Here is a 16,091-nt window from a genome sequence, read left to right on the forward strand (position 1 = left end):
AAGATAACATAATATTAGAATAAAAGATAGATTCAAGAAAATAAGCTCCAAGAAAGGACAAAAGCCTAAAAAGAGATATTTGAGACCTAGTCGAGTTAGAGAAGATGCATATCACAAATGGTGACTTACCTTAGAAGAAAGGGAATGGAAAGTTTAGGGGGATGCACACAAAGCACAAGGGTGGATAGCCCTAGGATTGTGGAAAACCATGCCCTACACGGCTACACCTCACCCTTCTCCATTCCCTTTTCTTTTGACAAATCATAAGCAAAAAGTGTTTTTTGATGAAAGATTACGTTATTTGATGGTGTAGGTTTGTTTCAAAGGCAAGACCCATTGAGTGTGGCTCCTCTTCTTGTGCTTTGCTTCTATTATCTTTCATGTTTTCTCATCAAATCATTAAACACTGCCAAAAGGCACTAGGTAGTTATTGGAAGTGTCCATTTCAAAAGCCATATCTATTGCTAGATTTTCTCTTCTCTTTTTTGTTCTTTTCTTTTCTTTTCCTTTCCCCCTTTGTGGCCCTCTTTCTTTAGGGCTCTTTAATCTGTCAATGTAGTTTAAAAAATTTCTATTCGAATCTCTCGTAAGCTAGAATTTGTTTTGCATCACTATTAAAATTTCAAAAAATAAAAGACTATTCATACCAAAAGAGTTATATTCATTGATAAGTTGTGAAGTATTCGGGCCTATTATAACATAGCTATGAGACGCTTAATGGACCTTTTTAATCTTATAAAGCTTTTTCGGTTGGACTTTGAAATCGGAAACAAAAATTAAAAATAGAAAATTAACAACCTATTTGATAATATTTCTAAAACTAAAAAATTAAAAACTTGACTAAACAATTGATCATTTTGTTAGTAAAAAGAAAATAAATATAAACACAAAGTAATGAATGCTACGATAAAAAATGAAGTTTTTTTTTTTTTTTTGTAATTGTCTTATTTAATTACTACATTTCAAAATTCATTTTTTTAGTGTTACAAGGACAATATTACTAGCACGATAACTAAAAATAATAAAAATATATTTAAATAACTCAATTAATTTTTTTAATTTTCAAAAATCCTATCAATACTTTTACTTAAATTATATTATAAGTCATATGGTCAATTTTAATCAAAAAAATATGTATAAAATGATGAATGATTTGATTCGCAGGCTAATTCTGAATACTAAAAATATTCTAAAAACACACGATTAAAACTATTGAAAATAATATGATATAATTTTTAATTTCTTTCAAAAGTTGCTACAAATCGCAACAAAAATAAAAAATTATTAATAAATAAATTCAATATTATAATCCATTCTTTTCCTATACAAAAAGCAAAATAGAAAATACAAAGCACAAATTATGCCAAATAACCCCTTATGACAACTAGTTTAGCACATTTAAGTTTGACAATGTATATCAACCTCAAATTTGTTATTAATTTGTTGATTATTTTATTATCATAATATTTATTAGATTGACTCATTTTTATTATCAATTTCTCTCTCTCTCTTTGCATTATTATAATATTTTCAGTATCGATTTGATCATATATATATATATATATATATATATATATGCGTTAAAAATGATTCTTTACACTTTTTGTTAAGAAAGAAGTTTCAATTGCAATAAGAATAATAATATCAAGTATTGCTATAAACCCTTTTACTGCTATCAATTTAATATTTAGTTTTAAGTTGCGCCAGCTAATTTACGATCATTCAAAATTTTAAAATATAATTAATAGTAAAAAAATTGATTTAATAAGTCGTGTAATTTAATATTTATCAATCGAACACAAACATTAATTTGGCCAAATAACAACCTCTAGTGCTGACATGACACCAGCTCATGACAGAGCAAGTGATACATAGCCAGCTGGAATCTTGAAATGGGCGACGAGAAGGGAGGCGGAGCCTGAGTGTGGGCCCACGACACGTCATGACCTTTTTCTGCCAAATCAGCATCCTTGTAAGCCTAATTAATGCACGAATTTTCTTCTTTTTATTAAAAGGACCTATGCGCATTGCATCAATTGTGGTACCAACTGAACTTGGGTATTGATTCATTTGATCATTTCAAATATGATATTTTTTACTCTTTCAATTTTTAAAAATTATCAAAAAAAAAAATTTTTAAATTTAGCTTTATTGGCAAATTAATTTTGCATCAATCGACTATTAATCATATATGAAAAAAAATCAATTTTACTCATAATAAATTGATACTTTAAAATGATATTAATTTAATATCTGTTTATCTTTATTCGAATCTAGGCACATTCAAGCATGAAAACAGAACACCATTTTTGTTCCGTTACAATAAGTCTTGCGAAGAGACGTAGAATCGAAATCAAACCACTTCGTTTGATTTTTTTTATGTTTTTCATTCAGCTTCTTGCATCATTCCTCTCACACCTCATTTCATTCGACGAATCAAATGCGACACATTAAAAAGATTGGGAATTTTAGGGTTTAATAGTGAATTGTCAATGATGAAAAGTTATTGAGACCTTTGTCAATTATTCCATGCATTTGCCGAATGAAGAATTGTGCTCCTTGCACGAGCACTTGCAAACCACTGTAACCAAAGTTGAAAAGAAAAGGAACGAGGAAAAGGAGATTTTTAAGAGGGGGAGGAGGGAGATGCCAAATGCCAAACCAGCCGCTTCAGTAAGAATCCCAGCTGTAGGCAGCTCGATTTTCCTGATCGTGCGGTGCAACCATGTCAAAATCTACATCGAAACAATTTCAATCTCCTTGTCACATATCAATATCAGAAGAATCCAAAACTTAGCATAAAGTTTTTCGGTTTGCTGCTTTTTCTTTCTACCGTGCATTCCGTTCTCCACAAAATTCACCAACAGGAAAGTAGAAATCAACCATGTTAAGGGGCAGAATTTAATAATCTCAATTACGCTTCCAAGCAGTCACGAACCTTTATATTTTGTCCTCGCTTGAATCCGTGAACCTGAATCCTCTTTCAAAATTTTCCTGCCCGCCGATCAAAATATCCAGCCCAGGCCGCTCAATCCACTTCGAGCAAGAAAGTTGCGCACATATCCAAGGGCAAAAACCCCATGGCAACCACAACTCTCAATTGTTATTAGGGTGGGGAACAGTTGAGGAAGAAGGGGGGTAAAAAGATAATTACACAAGAAAGAATCAACACAAAAACCAAAAGAGACAGAAATGCGTGCAACCATAGATATGAAGTTCCAAATCAGGAATCAACAAAAATGTTAACCATAGTTTGTGCAGAGGCAATGAAGTCCATTAGAATGAAAATGGCAGGAGATGTATGAACCTGAAAAAAAGAAAAAAAAGTTTAAAAGAACATGTGACCAAACTGTAAAGCCGTCCAGTTATGAACAACCCACAAATGCCTAAGGTAAGAAACCACAATGCAACTAAAATCATACAACCTGCAGGCCTTTTCGTTTTTCTTTGTTAATCTTCTGAAAAATGTCACCAAAGCAAGATAAGGAAATTTGAGTTGGACCAAAAAAACTAAGATACAACATAAATTTTATGATCTGAGGCCCTATCAGACAAACTACTGACTGCACAGCTATGATTCTCAGTTGACATATGGCCATGCACATTGAGCTCTCTAAAACAGAAAATATATAAATTCACCGCTTATGGGAAGCAATTAAGCAACTGATGACCATGATTGAGGAGCAACATTGGTGTCATTCACAAGCTGGTTTGGTATCAAAGCTGCTCAAACAAATTGCAAAGGCTTGGAAAGCAGAGAGTGGGTAGCGATAATCCATTGTGAAGATATCCTTTCCAATCTTTCCAAACTGTAAAATTACTTTTTCTTGCTCTGCAGCCGAAATATTGTGGGAAGGATCAACCGCTGCCACAAGTTGAAAATTTTTTACAGACGCCACCGTAACACGCCCTTTGAAATTTAGGCACCAGCACTGTAGCTGTTCATGCCATCTGGGAGGTTTGTTTTTAAGAATCAGCGGCTCAACTATATCCTGGATAGATTCTGGAGTCTCTGAGAGGCTCAGGGTGCAGGAATCTGCAACTGAATCTTTCCCTACCAAGGCTGGCAAGGAAGAATAGTGCTCGTCTAAGGGGTGTGCAAACGATGATGGTGTTGGTGCAGTCCCTCCCTCCTGAATAGAAGAGATAGGAATAGACTGCATGACACAGTGCATTCTCCTAGGTCCCCTTGTGCGGAGGACGTTGAGCTCATAGGAGATGGTACCCACACTATAGTTACATGCAGGTAATCTTGGAGACACCTGCTTAGAATGGAATCTCCGGCTTGACTTGCTACGTCGTTGAACTACAGCATTACATGGAGGTTGGCTGTCATATATGGTGAACTTCGTACCCAAAAAATTAGACCTGGTACAAATTGAATGACAAAATTGTTAGGATCATGAAATGATTATAATCATACAAAGACAAGTATTGTGCATAAAAGCAAAGGCTTGCCTTAATTTTCCAAGATATGTATTGCTGGCTCTGGAAAAATCATTTGCGGTTAAAGATATCACAAAGTCCGTGCCTGTTGCCCTTCTGATTTTTCTGGCTGCCAACAACAATTTATCCCGCTCGCCCTCAGCTGTGAATTCAACAAATCTTTAGTGACATGCCTCTCATTGGATAATGATTTTCCATTCCATCAAAGCATTTACAAACTTTTGTTATTCTTCATATGTTTTCAGTATGATGAGAGATGAAAATTACAAACATAATGACACTCAGAATTATTGGAGGTAGTTCCCAGTACTTTTCCTTCCCACCAGAACACTTCTATCCAAAGTCTTGACTCCTATGACCGTGTATTAAAAGCCAGATTACATTAAGCACTATGGATGGCAAGTGAAAAGATTGTCATTACAAGCAAAACAGAAGGGGCCCGGAAGAAAGGAAGGTGATCAATCATAACTTAAAATTAAAATTAAATTGGACTGTCAAAGGATTTGCAAATGCAGTGAACTTCTGCAACAACTCTAATTTGCATAATATTCATATTTTGTGAGGATCTTTTATGTTCATTTTAAGTACACCTCAAATCAATGAAACAAGAGCAGGAACTTGACTTACAAGGAGTCAGACCAATGTACAGATAATATGTAGAAGTCGCTCTATCCCTTTTAACAAAGCACTGTATTGGCAATTCGTGTGGCCCAGGCTGTATAGAAGTAAGATGAGAAATTACACAGCTGCAAAAGCATAATCAAACCAAAAAAAACACAAGTGCACATAATGTCGTGCCAAATAAAATACCTGCTTCAATGAAATAGGGAAGGTAAGTCTTCCACATTCTTCTGGAGTCTTCACAATGTCTTTTGTAGTTTCCCTCCATGACCTACAAACAGAAGCGCAAGAAACGACAACATTCCTGGCAGGCCATGAGGTTTCGCTTGCTTCTACCCTCTTGATAATATCCAAGATCAATTCAGGCGGTAGATTTGCCCATGGACCCTGATGAATGGATTCAACTGGGGTACCTTGGTCAGGGGCAATATGTGTTCTTGTTCTGCCACGCAACCAATGCTTCCCCTCCACTCGCCTCGACATATTTCCAATTCCATCTTTCATTTCTCTGAGCTCACGCACAATGCTTTTGAAGGACATTTCAGTTGAACAAATCAATTTTTCCTTCAATGCTAAACTGCAAATATTGACAGAGATGAAAATCTTCAACATAAAACACAGTACAACATCCACATAATTTTGAAGCTTAATATGTAAAATAGATAGATTAGTCACTTCGTTTAATGCTTAGCAAACCCGCTCGACATGTTTTAAAGAAATTAGATATCAATCTATCTACAGCAAGTAGGTATGCGCACTCTTCTATAAAACCTCCAACCAGAAAGCTCAAAACTTTTTAACGATTCTCCTATCCTCCTCTTACTTAATATATATTTTCCAGACATTGCACACTTTACTAAACGTTTCCAAAAATAAATAAATAAATAGGAAACCATCACAGAAAGGTCCACAGTACTAACCAAAAAAATGGCAGGAGAAAACTACGAATTAAAACACAAGAGTACTCGATCAAAGATCTGTATTTAAAAGTTCAGCAGCTCCAAATCCAGTTATTCTCTTAAAATGAGATTACGATACGTTTGGCAGCTGAGGAAATCTACACTCTAAAGGAAGAGAAAAAGAATTAAAACCCACAATCCTTAGCTCTCCCACAATCTCCTATATTCAGGAAATAAAAACCTGCAGTCGACTGAGTCTCATACACCCAATCGACCAAGTCGAGCCGTCGCCTACACATTTCACGAAGCAGAACAACAGAAAACAAACGATAAAAAAAATAAAATAAAATACTTTTCCTTTTCTCGGCAACGAAACGGATCATTAAGATCCGTTAAAGCAGCTCAGATGCATTGTAGCTAATAAATCGCAAAAAGAACTAACCTGTACGACTTGCGCAAAGACAGAGCAGATCGATAAGACTCAAGCACCGGAAATGCCGAACCTTCCAACGATGACTATCAGCCCCAAACAACGGAACCAACCCTAATTTTTTTTTCCCCCAAATTCAGATCAGGAGCGAAAGATCGGATCGGAGAGAAAAGGCCGCAAAAGAGGGTATAGCCAACCGCAATCGCCGGCTTCGCATCCCTCTCCGGCCGCCACAAACGACGTCGATGCAACAAGCGCGACCACCTCGACGGGAAGAATCGCCGCCACAGCTTGGATCAACGGCGAAATCCTTGGCAGCCCTTTAAATCGGATCGAAAGACGGAAGTGTAAATCCTCCTCTAAATATTTGAATCCGCAAAAAAGAACCCAAATTTTTAATGGGAAGGGAGCAGAGAGGGAGAGATTGGAAATTTGGAAATTGGGGTTGTGTTGACTGCTCTGGAAGTGGTGGGTTTTAGAGGAAATGCACGACAGCAAATCGGTAACGGGCGGCCCACTATTAATCGGGTCAATTTGAATCGGTTCTTCCTTTGAAAGCCACGCCTTCAACGGATGCATCCAATCCAACATTGGTCGGGTCTGAGGTAGCATCCGTGTTCGGGTTTGACCATGCTCCATAACCATAACCAATAGTAAATGTTTGAATGAATTTTCTTCATTATTTTTTAGAATTCCCTTTTTTTTTTTTTTTGTAAGACTTAATAGGCTAACCATTTTTTAGAAATTTTGATCGAGACCAAGCTTTTTTAATTCAATTTCAGCTTCTTTTATGACCAAGTTAGCTGTTATTTTATAATTCCAACCTGTATGAATATGGAGAATGTAAAAAAGAAATTTTTTCTAAATACATAAAAAAATAGTGACTGAAAATTCTAATCCCATTCTAAAAAATTGAGATTATAAATAATACATCCTTAAGTTTATTTTAAAATCATTTTAATGATTATGAGGGGTGAATGAAGCAAGATTAGCCTTACAACATATGATATGGTATTATAATGCGACAAAGTATTATAGTTAACTAGCAACAATGCGATCTACTAATTTTAAAGTATTATATTTTCACATTCAAACAAATATTATGAGTTGTGGCAGGGGTGTGCAATCGGTCGGTTTGGCCAATTCAATCAACTCCTTCACCTGAGCATCTTTGGTGGGAGAGTGTATGTATCGATCATAGAAAATTTCTTTAAAACAGTTTCATGTCAGGGTTGTTGAATTTCCCCTATTTTCTTCGAATAACTTCACCAACATCTACCAATGCTTGGGCTCCCTAGTCATTTTAAGAATAGCATACAAAACCTTCTACTCATCTTAACAGCGGAAACTTGTCAATATATATTTCATCTCTTGGATCCATTCCTTCGCAACGATTGCATCGGCTCCTCCCGTAAAATTCGGAGATTTCCTGCAAGTAAATTGCTTGATAAAGCAGCCCGGGTCAGCTAGTGGGCAGTTCTGTCCCCTAAAGTTCCACACAATACCTGTCATAACCTGTTGGCTTGCACTACGCAGCACTTGTTCAGAGTCACTGCCACTCACACTGAAAGCTCCTACGTTGCCACTACTTTCAGCATTTATGTTGTTGTTCCCATGGTCCATTCTGAAAAGAAAATAAACATAGTTTAAGGATCTTGTCTGCATAATATAACTAACATATTTATCTAACTAAAATATCATATCCTCAATTAACCTAACGCCCTTATTCTCAATTGAAGATTCAGTCCAACAATTGAGAAACACAACCCGACAATAGTTTATTATGGTTTTCCTGAAATCATAATCCTAGGAAAAACATATAAATCACTACGGAAATTCTGCTTCCCGGTCACTAAAAAAAACCCTAAATACTCATCTTAATTTCCCCAACATTGACTTACTAAATTCCTGACCTATCCTTAAACTATGGTATTGAATCCGCGACACACTAAAGACAACAAAACCTAACAACATATGCTCTGATACTAAAATGTAACGCCTAGATTTTAGAACCATTTTTTTTTATTTTTACATAAAATATTATTACTCTGATAATACTCTGATACCATAGTATATAGTCAAAGCTAAAGTCAACCAGGTCCCATAGGTACTAGGGATTTACTTGTTTACACATACATATCACCTAAGCAGCGGAACCAAAATACACTTTACATATATACAATAACCAGAGTTTCACTATTTTTACATATAAACATATAAACCCCAAAATTCATCTTGTCCCCGACTCATCCACTTACCCTACTATTGGTAAAACTGACGAACTCCTTAGTCATGGAGCTTGCTCCACTCGTCTGTCGGTATTTCCTAAAATATTTGTAATGTTAGGGTGAGACACCTCTCAGTAAAGGAAATAGAATAATACAAGTGTGTGGCAAAATGAGTTTGTCATATTATACATATATACTACATATAATTTAATTGTAGTATAACTTATGTTGTAACTGATAATACACGGAAAATCTGTGTTTATAAACATAATCATAATGAATTTACATAACATTAAAATCATTTGCTAAATCTGTATATTACTGAAATTGTACCTTGGATGTCTGTGTATCATGACTCCACCCCTCATGATTTAGGTTGTGCAGCCCGAAGGCTGGACCTAACCAGGCTGGCCTACTAGGTTAAGTCAAATATAACATACTATGCACAATTACCCACCTGACCTGGCCTGCCCATCCTACTACATTTTTCATGGGTCAATAACACAATGGGTATCCTACTACACCGCCTACACTTCCAAGCTAATCGGCCACCGACCCACAATTCCTGTATAGTGTGGTTGCACTATCAGTTATACCCAATTTGGTCCGCCCAACCTACTACACTGTCAAAACCACAAGAGTCGACACTCAGTGGGTATACCTACTACACCAATCTGACTAGTTAGCTATGGTACCGTACTATCAACGTAAGTAACCATCCTAGTTCTAATACTATATAATACATTTCACATAATATATACATTTATGCTCATAAATAACATTTTCATATTCTTGAAATAAAATTTGCCTTTCACGTAACTCTGAATAAAATCGTTATTTCATAATTTCTAAATCATATCATCATAATAAAACTGATCTCGGCATCTACACCGACTGTCATATCTCGGCATCTACATCGGTTATCGTATCATCATATGCTGGAAAATTACTTAATTTCTATATTGATCATTAACTTTAAAACTATCATCACATTATGCTTATTCCGTAAAAATATAAAACATTCTGACATATTACAAATCTATAATAAAATCATTTATACTTACGCCACACAAGTGAGTATTACTATATCGTATTATCTGTCTTAAAAATAACATATTTTACTTAAATATGAAATCATGTTTTACTCAATTCAACAATGTATTTTCCCAAACTAATTAATTCATAAATAAATTCACGAAATTAAACACTCTATATTCAATAAATAAATTTCTAAAAATAACTGACTTAATCTATTCTCTTATCTGGTTTCCTGAACTACGCCTGCAGGGATCTTGAAATTATACTTGCGGCGCTCACCCAAACCCTGAATTCAATAACCCTAGTTCAATCAATTTAATCTCAAATAAAATACTATTTTAAAATTTCCTAGGTCCCTAAACTCCAATAAACAATTAAACTCCCAAAAATAACCAATTTGGTTAATTCCCTAAATCTCACTCTCGCTTTGGAGTGGTGCCTAGGACCCCCAAATTGAAAATTTACTCCAACCAAAATGACGATGATCAAGACTAGGACCCTATGGTGGTGTCCGATTCTCGATTAAGCTGAAGATTTAAAGAGAAATTAAGAAAAAAGAGGGAGTATACTTTTTCCTAGGAGTAATGCTTACGTCGCTCTTACAACAAATCCACTCTGGTAGAAATGTCGGTGGTGGAGATAGGAACCCAACGGTATCTTCCGTTTTTTGATCGACCGAATATTTGACGAGAAATGGAGGTGAGAGAGGAGGAGGACAGAGGAGAACAAGGACGTGAGAGAATGAAAAAAGAATCGAAATTGAGGAGGGCGGGTCTTATGTGATTGCAATAGAATTCCTGAAGGTTTTTATATAAAAATATATATCTAATATAATATTATTATTATATACATAGATATACATATATTTATATATATGTATGTATATGGTTGTATCTATCATTTTATTTATTTAATAAATTCAATATAATAATATTTAATTAATTAATCTAGTTTAATAATATTTAATTAATTAATAATTAATATTATTATATATATGTATATATATATATATATATATATATTTTACATTTCCATGCACACAATTTTCGGGGTCATTACATTCTCCCCTATTTACAAAAATTTTGTCCTCAAAATTTGTTGAATATAACCCCAAGTAAAATCCATCATTAACCTAATAAGTTTTGAATTAATCTTTTAAATAAGTCCATTAGAACTGATAACTAACATAAATTGAAGGATTATACATCCTGTTCTAATGCACCTTACTTCAGCACTAACACTCAACAACTTCAATTTTCATCTCCAGTCTTCCAAAGATCTAATACCGATATAACCTCAAGGCCCCATTATGTTTTTTAGTGAATAGCACAAGTGCAACCTATGATGATGTACTAGATCGAACAAATTCCTTGTCGAGGAAATTTTCTAGTTGCACTTAAGTTTCTTTAGACCAGTTAATGTCATTCTATATAAAGCAGTCGACATAGGCTCCGTCCCTAGCACCAAACCAATATTAAATTCAATCTCCTCTTGGAGGTAGCCCCGATAAATCATTTGGAAAAAATATCTAAAAATTCATCACTTATGGGTAAAGAAGTTGGGATTCGTTAACTCATATATTTCTTTCATTGCAGTTACAACCCCATACATGTGCCCAAATTCTGTCCTTTCACAAGCACTCAAGATGTCAAATATGAGAGCTTATTAGTTAGAAAGAAAACCCTCACTCCATTTGGATTTCTGAATACTATTTTCTTTTAAAAACAAAGAACTAGGTGTATGATCAATAGATGGTTACTAATGGTTAACCTCATCTTTAAATGGAGAACTTGCAATAATGACTCATACTCATCAAGGACCATACCTGCTGGGATATCTTAGCCCAGGATGTGTAATCATTTCCCCGCTAACTCAATTGTATAAAAGGTACTGCAATACTCTCATCATAACTTTGTAATTCGTTTGAGTAAAAATTATATGAGCTTCCAAGTATCATTTTCCTACCAAATTTGGTTCCTAGATTTTTTTATTTTTTATTTCTTGCTTCAAATAATTTTAAGATTCCACTTCCAACCTATGTTGGCAAACGTGGAATATCAAAATATAGTCGGAAAATATCCTCAATGAAATACATGGACTGCAATTATGGTAAGTCTAAGTCCTGGTATACTGACTCAAGCCAACCCTGAGCTTGCTCCAATGGCTAGACAAATATGCAATAAACACGTCTCAGGTTTTGGTACAGAATATAATACTAATGAAGTTGTTTAGTCAGCTATGATCAGTGATCGGACATTGTCTGGTAGCATAAATCTTGTTTGAAATGGACCAGGAAGGAAAGGGTGACATTTATTTGTACTAGAGAGTTGCTAATGGTAGAAGGATTAGATTCTGAATATGGCTTCAAAAGCCATAAACAACTGAAGATAACTACAGAAGATTTCACATGAAGCTGTATACAAGTTAAATCCCAACCGAGCAATGCCTAAGCGGTTAAATTGGTGTCTCATTGCCAAGTAGGATTCACACGGATAGAGTGAAAAAATAAAACTCCAGGTCCTAGCATACATGGCTTTCCTTCTGGATAGCAAATTATTAAAGATCCGAGTATCATTATGATTTTTCTTCTAGGTAAGTTGATAATAATGATTTTGTTAGGTGTTATTTGATTTACGAGATCCTTTGGAAGACTTGGCAATGTGATGCCCATGACATCTTGTTCCCATGGTTGGTTTCAAGTTATGGTGTTGACCCCACTTCCCAGGGAATAAAGAATTTTCACAGAACATAGGAATCCATTTGTTGACCACTTAGTATCTTACATTCTTATGGGCATCTTAATTTTAGGATTACACTGTCCCCACTATTTTGGTCGACTTATGAAAATATGAATATATGTAACTGATGCACACTCTCATCGACCCATCTTTCTTTTCCCCAAACAATACCAGCGCTCCCCAGGGTGACACGTCGGGCCGAATAAACCCCTTATCTAATAGTTCTTGCAACTATTCCTTTAACTCTTTTAACTCTACCGATGCCATTCTATATGGCACCTTCAAAATTGGCGATGTCCCCGTAACTAAATCAATGACAAATTCTACCTCACAATGAGGAGGTAGTCCCGAAAAATCCTCAGGGAATACACCAGGAAAATCCCTCACTACCGGAATATCCTCAATTTCCCCTTCCGATACTTCCTTTACATAAGTCAAATATCCATGGCATCCCTCTAACAAGAACATCCTCACCAAAATGTCGGATAACAACTGTGGTGGGGTGCGCACACATGACCCCACAAATCTATACCCCTATCCTCTTGGAAGTCTGAACACTACCTCTTTCTAATAATAGTCTATACTGGCGTAATTAGCTGTCACCCAGTCCATACCCAATATTATATTGAATCCTTACATGTCTAACACTACAAGATTGACTGGCAATATTCTTTCCTGGATGCCCACTAGATAGTTTTTAAGTACCTTTCCACATCTCACTACTGATCCAGTTGGCGTGGTTACTAACAAATCAGTATCTAACAACTGTGTCTCAACTCCAGTCATCTTAACATATCCCAATGACACGAACAAATGGGTGGCACCTGAGTCAAATAAAACAATAGTTTTATATGATAAAGCAATAATCATACCCGTCACAACGTCGCCTGTAGCCTCAGCATCTCTCAACGTCAACACATAGACCCTCGCCGGAGTTGTGTTCCTCTACTAGCCGCCACCCCTGGGTGCTTGGATAATCCCACCAAATGGTTTGGGAGCAAGAGCAGTACTATACTGCATTTTACAATTCCGTGCTATATGACCTGGTCCACCACATCAGTAGCAGACATTCCTCCTTACTCGGCATTCTCCTCAATGTCTCCGGCAACACCTCGGGCAAGGAGGGCGCGATGGATTACCCTGTTTAGCCCGATCTCCCATTCCCTATCTTTGACCTCCATTGCCCCCATACCTTCTCCAAGGCCCCTAATTGGTATCTGCCTGAAATCCAGGAGGCAAAGACCTCTTCCTTTTATTCAAGTTCATAAACTCCTCCGCCTGGGCATCTCTGGTGGGAGAGTATGTGTATCGATCATAGAAAATTTCTTTAAAATAGTTCCATGTCAGGGTTGTTGAATCTAGCCTCTGTTCTTCGAGTAACTTCACCAACATCCACCAATGCTTGGCCACCCCAATCATTTTAAAAATAGCATGCAAAACCTTCTGCTCATCTGCACAGCGGAAACTTGCCAATATATACTCCATCTTTTGGATCCATTCCTTCGCAACGATTGCATCGACTACTCCTGTAAAAGTCGAACGATTCCTACAAGTAAATTGCTCGATAGAGTAGCCCGGGTCAGCTAGTGGGCAATTTTGTCCCCTAAAGTTCCGCACAATACCTGCCATAACCTATTGGCCTGCACTACGCAGCATCTGTTCAGAGTCACTGCCACTCACATTGAAAGCCCCTACATTGCCACTACTTTTAGCATTCATGTTGCTATTCCCCGGGTCCATTCTGAAAAGAAAATAAACATAGTCTAAGGACTCTGTCTGCATAACATAACTATCATATTTATCTATTTGAAATCTCATATCCTCAATTAACCTAACGTCCTTATTCTCAATTTAAGATTCAGTCCAGCAATTGAGAAACACAACCCGACAATAGTTTACTATGATTTTCCTGAAATCGTCACCTAGGAAAAACATAGAAACCACTATGAAAATTCTACTTCTGGATCACTAAAAAAAACCCTAAATACTCATCTTAATTTCCCCAGCATTGACTTACTAAATTCCTAACCTATCCCTACACTCTGGTATTATATCCGCTACACACTAAAGTCTACAGAACCTAACAACTTATGCTCTGATACCAAAATGTAATGCCCTGATTTCCGAACCTTTTTTTTTTCTTTTTACATAAAATATTATTAGTCTGATAATACTCTGATACCATAGTATATAGTCAAAACTAAAGTCAACCTGGGCCCATAGATACCGAGGATTTACCTGTTTATACATACATATCACCTAAGCAGCGGAACCAAAATACACTTTACATATATACAATAACCATAGTTTCATTATTTCTACATATAAACGTATAAACCCCAAAATCCATCATGTCCCCGACTCATCCACTTACCCTGTTACTGGGTAAAACCAACGAACTCCTCAGTCACAGAGCTCGCTCCACTTGTCTGACGGGATTTCCTAAAATATTTGTAATGCTAGAGTGAGACACCTCTTAGTAAGGGAAATAAACTAATACCAGTGTGTGACAACATGAGTTTGTCATATTATACACATATACTGCAAATAATATAATTGTAGTATAACTTATGTTGTAGTTGATAATACATGAAAAATCTGTGTTTATAAACATAATCATAATGAATTTACATAACATTGAAATCATCTACTAAATCTGTATATTACTGAAATTATACTTTGTACTAATCATGGACAAGTTGACTAAATCTACTCACTTTGTACCTATAAAGTTTAGCTACTCCTTAAGTAGGCTAGCAGATCTATACGTGCATGAGATATTCAGAATGCATGGGGTACCAGTGTCCATTGTTTCATATCAATACCCGAGGTTCACTTCTTGATTCTAGAAGAGCTTACAGGAAGCATTGGGGACGAAAATTACTTTCAGTACAGCGTTCCACCCCCAAATTGATGGACAATCAAAGAGGACGATACAGATCTTGGAGGATATGTTACGGGCTTGTGTATTAGATTTCAGAGGTAGTTGGATGCAAGTTCTACCATTGGTGGAGTTTGCCTATAACAACAGCTTCCAAGCTGGTATTGGTATGGCACCGTTCAAAGAATTGTATGGTCAAAGATGTAGGTCTCCTCTGTATTGGGATGAGGTTGGTGAAGGACAAATATTGGGTCCCGAACTCGTGCAGCAGGCTTCTAAGAAGGTCAGATTGATCAGGGATAGGATTAGATCAGCTCAGAGTCGGCATAAGAGTTACGCGGATGTTCGCCGTCGTGAGTTGGAATTTGAGGTTGGTGATAAGATATTCCTAAGAATTGCTCTGATGAAAGGGGTGATGAGATTCGAGAAGAAGGGCAAGCTAAGCCCGAGGTATATCAGACCATTCAAGGTACTGGAACGAGTGGGTCCGGTGGACTACAAGATTGCACTACCCCCAGTGCTCTCAAGGATCCATGCATATTTCATATATCCATGTTGAGAAGGTACGTGCCAGATCCGTTACATGTGATTAGTTATGAATCCTTAGAGATTGGGGATGCTTTGGCATATAAGGAGATGCCCGTTCAGATTTTGGACTAGAAAGTTCAGAAACTGCGTACCAAGGAGATACCATTAGTGAAAGTACTATGGATGAATCACGCGGTTGAGGAAGCTTCTTGGGAGTTAGAGACGGAAATACGCCGAAAATATTCACAGTTGTTCTGAGTAGTAGCTTTGGTAGCAGGATTG

The 16,091-nt window shown here is 36.4% G+C and overlaps 1 protein-coding gene across 1 annotated transcript; it reads right to left on the reverse strand.

Moving 5' to 3' along the window:
• Window positions 1–3,416: 3,416 nt before the first annotated feature.
• On the reverse strand, window positions 3,417–6,897 carry LOC131163396 (tubby-like F-box protein 5). The gene is made up of 5 exons (XM_058119991.1): window positions 6,409–6,897; window positions 5,257–5,644; window positions 5,074–5,161; window positions 4,459–4,588; window positions 3,417–4,368 (listed from the first exon to the last, which is right to left on the reverse strand). Exons 2-5 carry the CDS (start codon window positions 5,605–5,607, stop codon window positions 3,696–3,698), a joined length of 1,242 nt encoding a protein of 413 aa, XP_057975974.1. The 5' UTR covers window positions 5,608–5,644; window positions 6,409–6,897; the 3' UTR covers window positions 3,417–3,695.
• Between the last annotated feature and the right edge of the window lie 9,194 nt (window positions 6,898–16,091).

The sequence above is a fragment of the Malania oleifera genome, chromosome 1, assembly GCF_029873635.1.
Source record: "Malania oleifera isolate guangnan ecotype guangnan chromosome 1, ASM2987363v1, whole genome shotgun sequence".
NCBI classification, from domain to species: Eukaryota; Viridiplantae; Streptophyta; class Magnoliopsida; order Santalales; family Ximeniaceae; genus Malania; species Malania oleifera.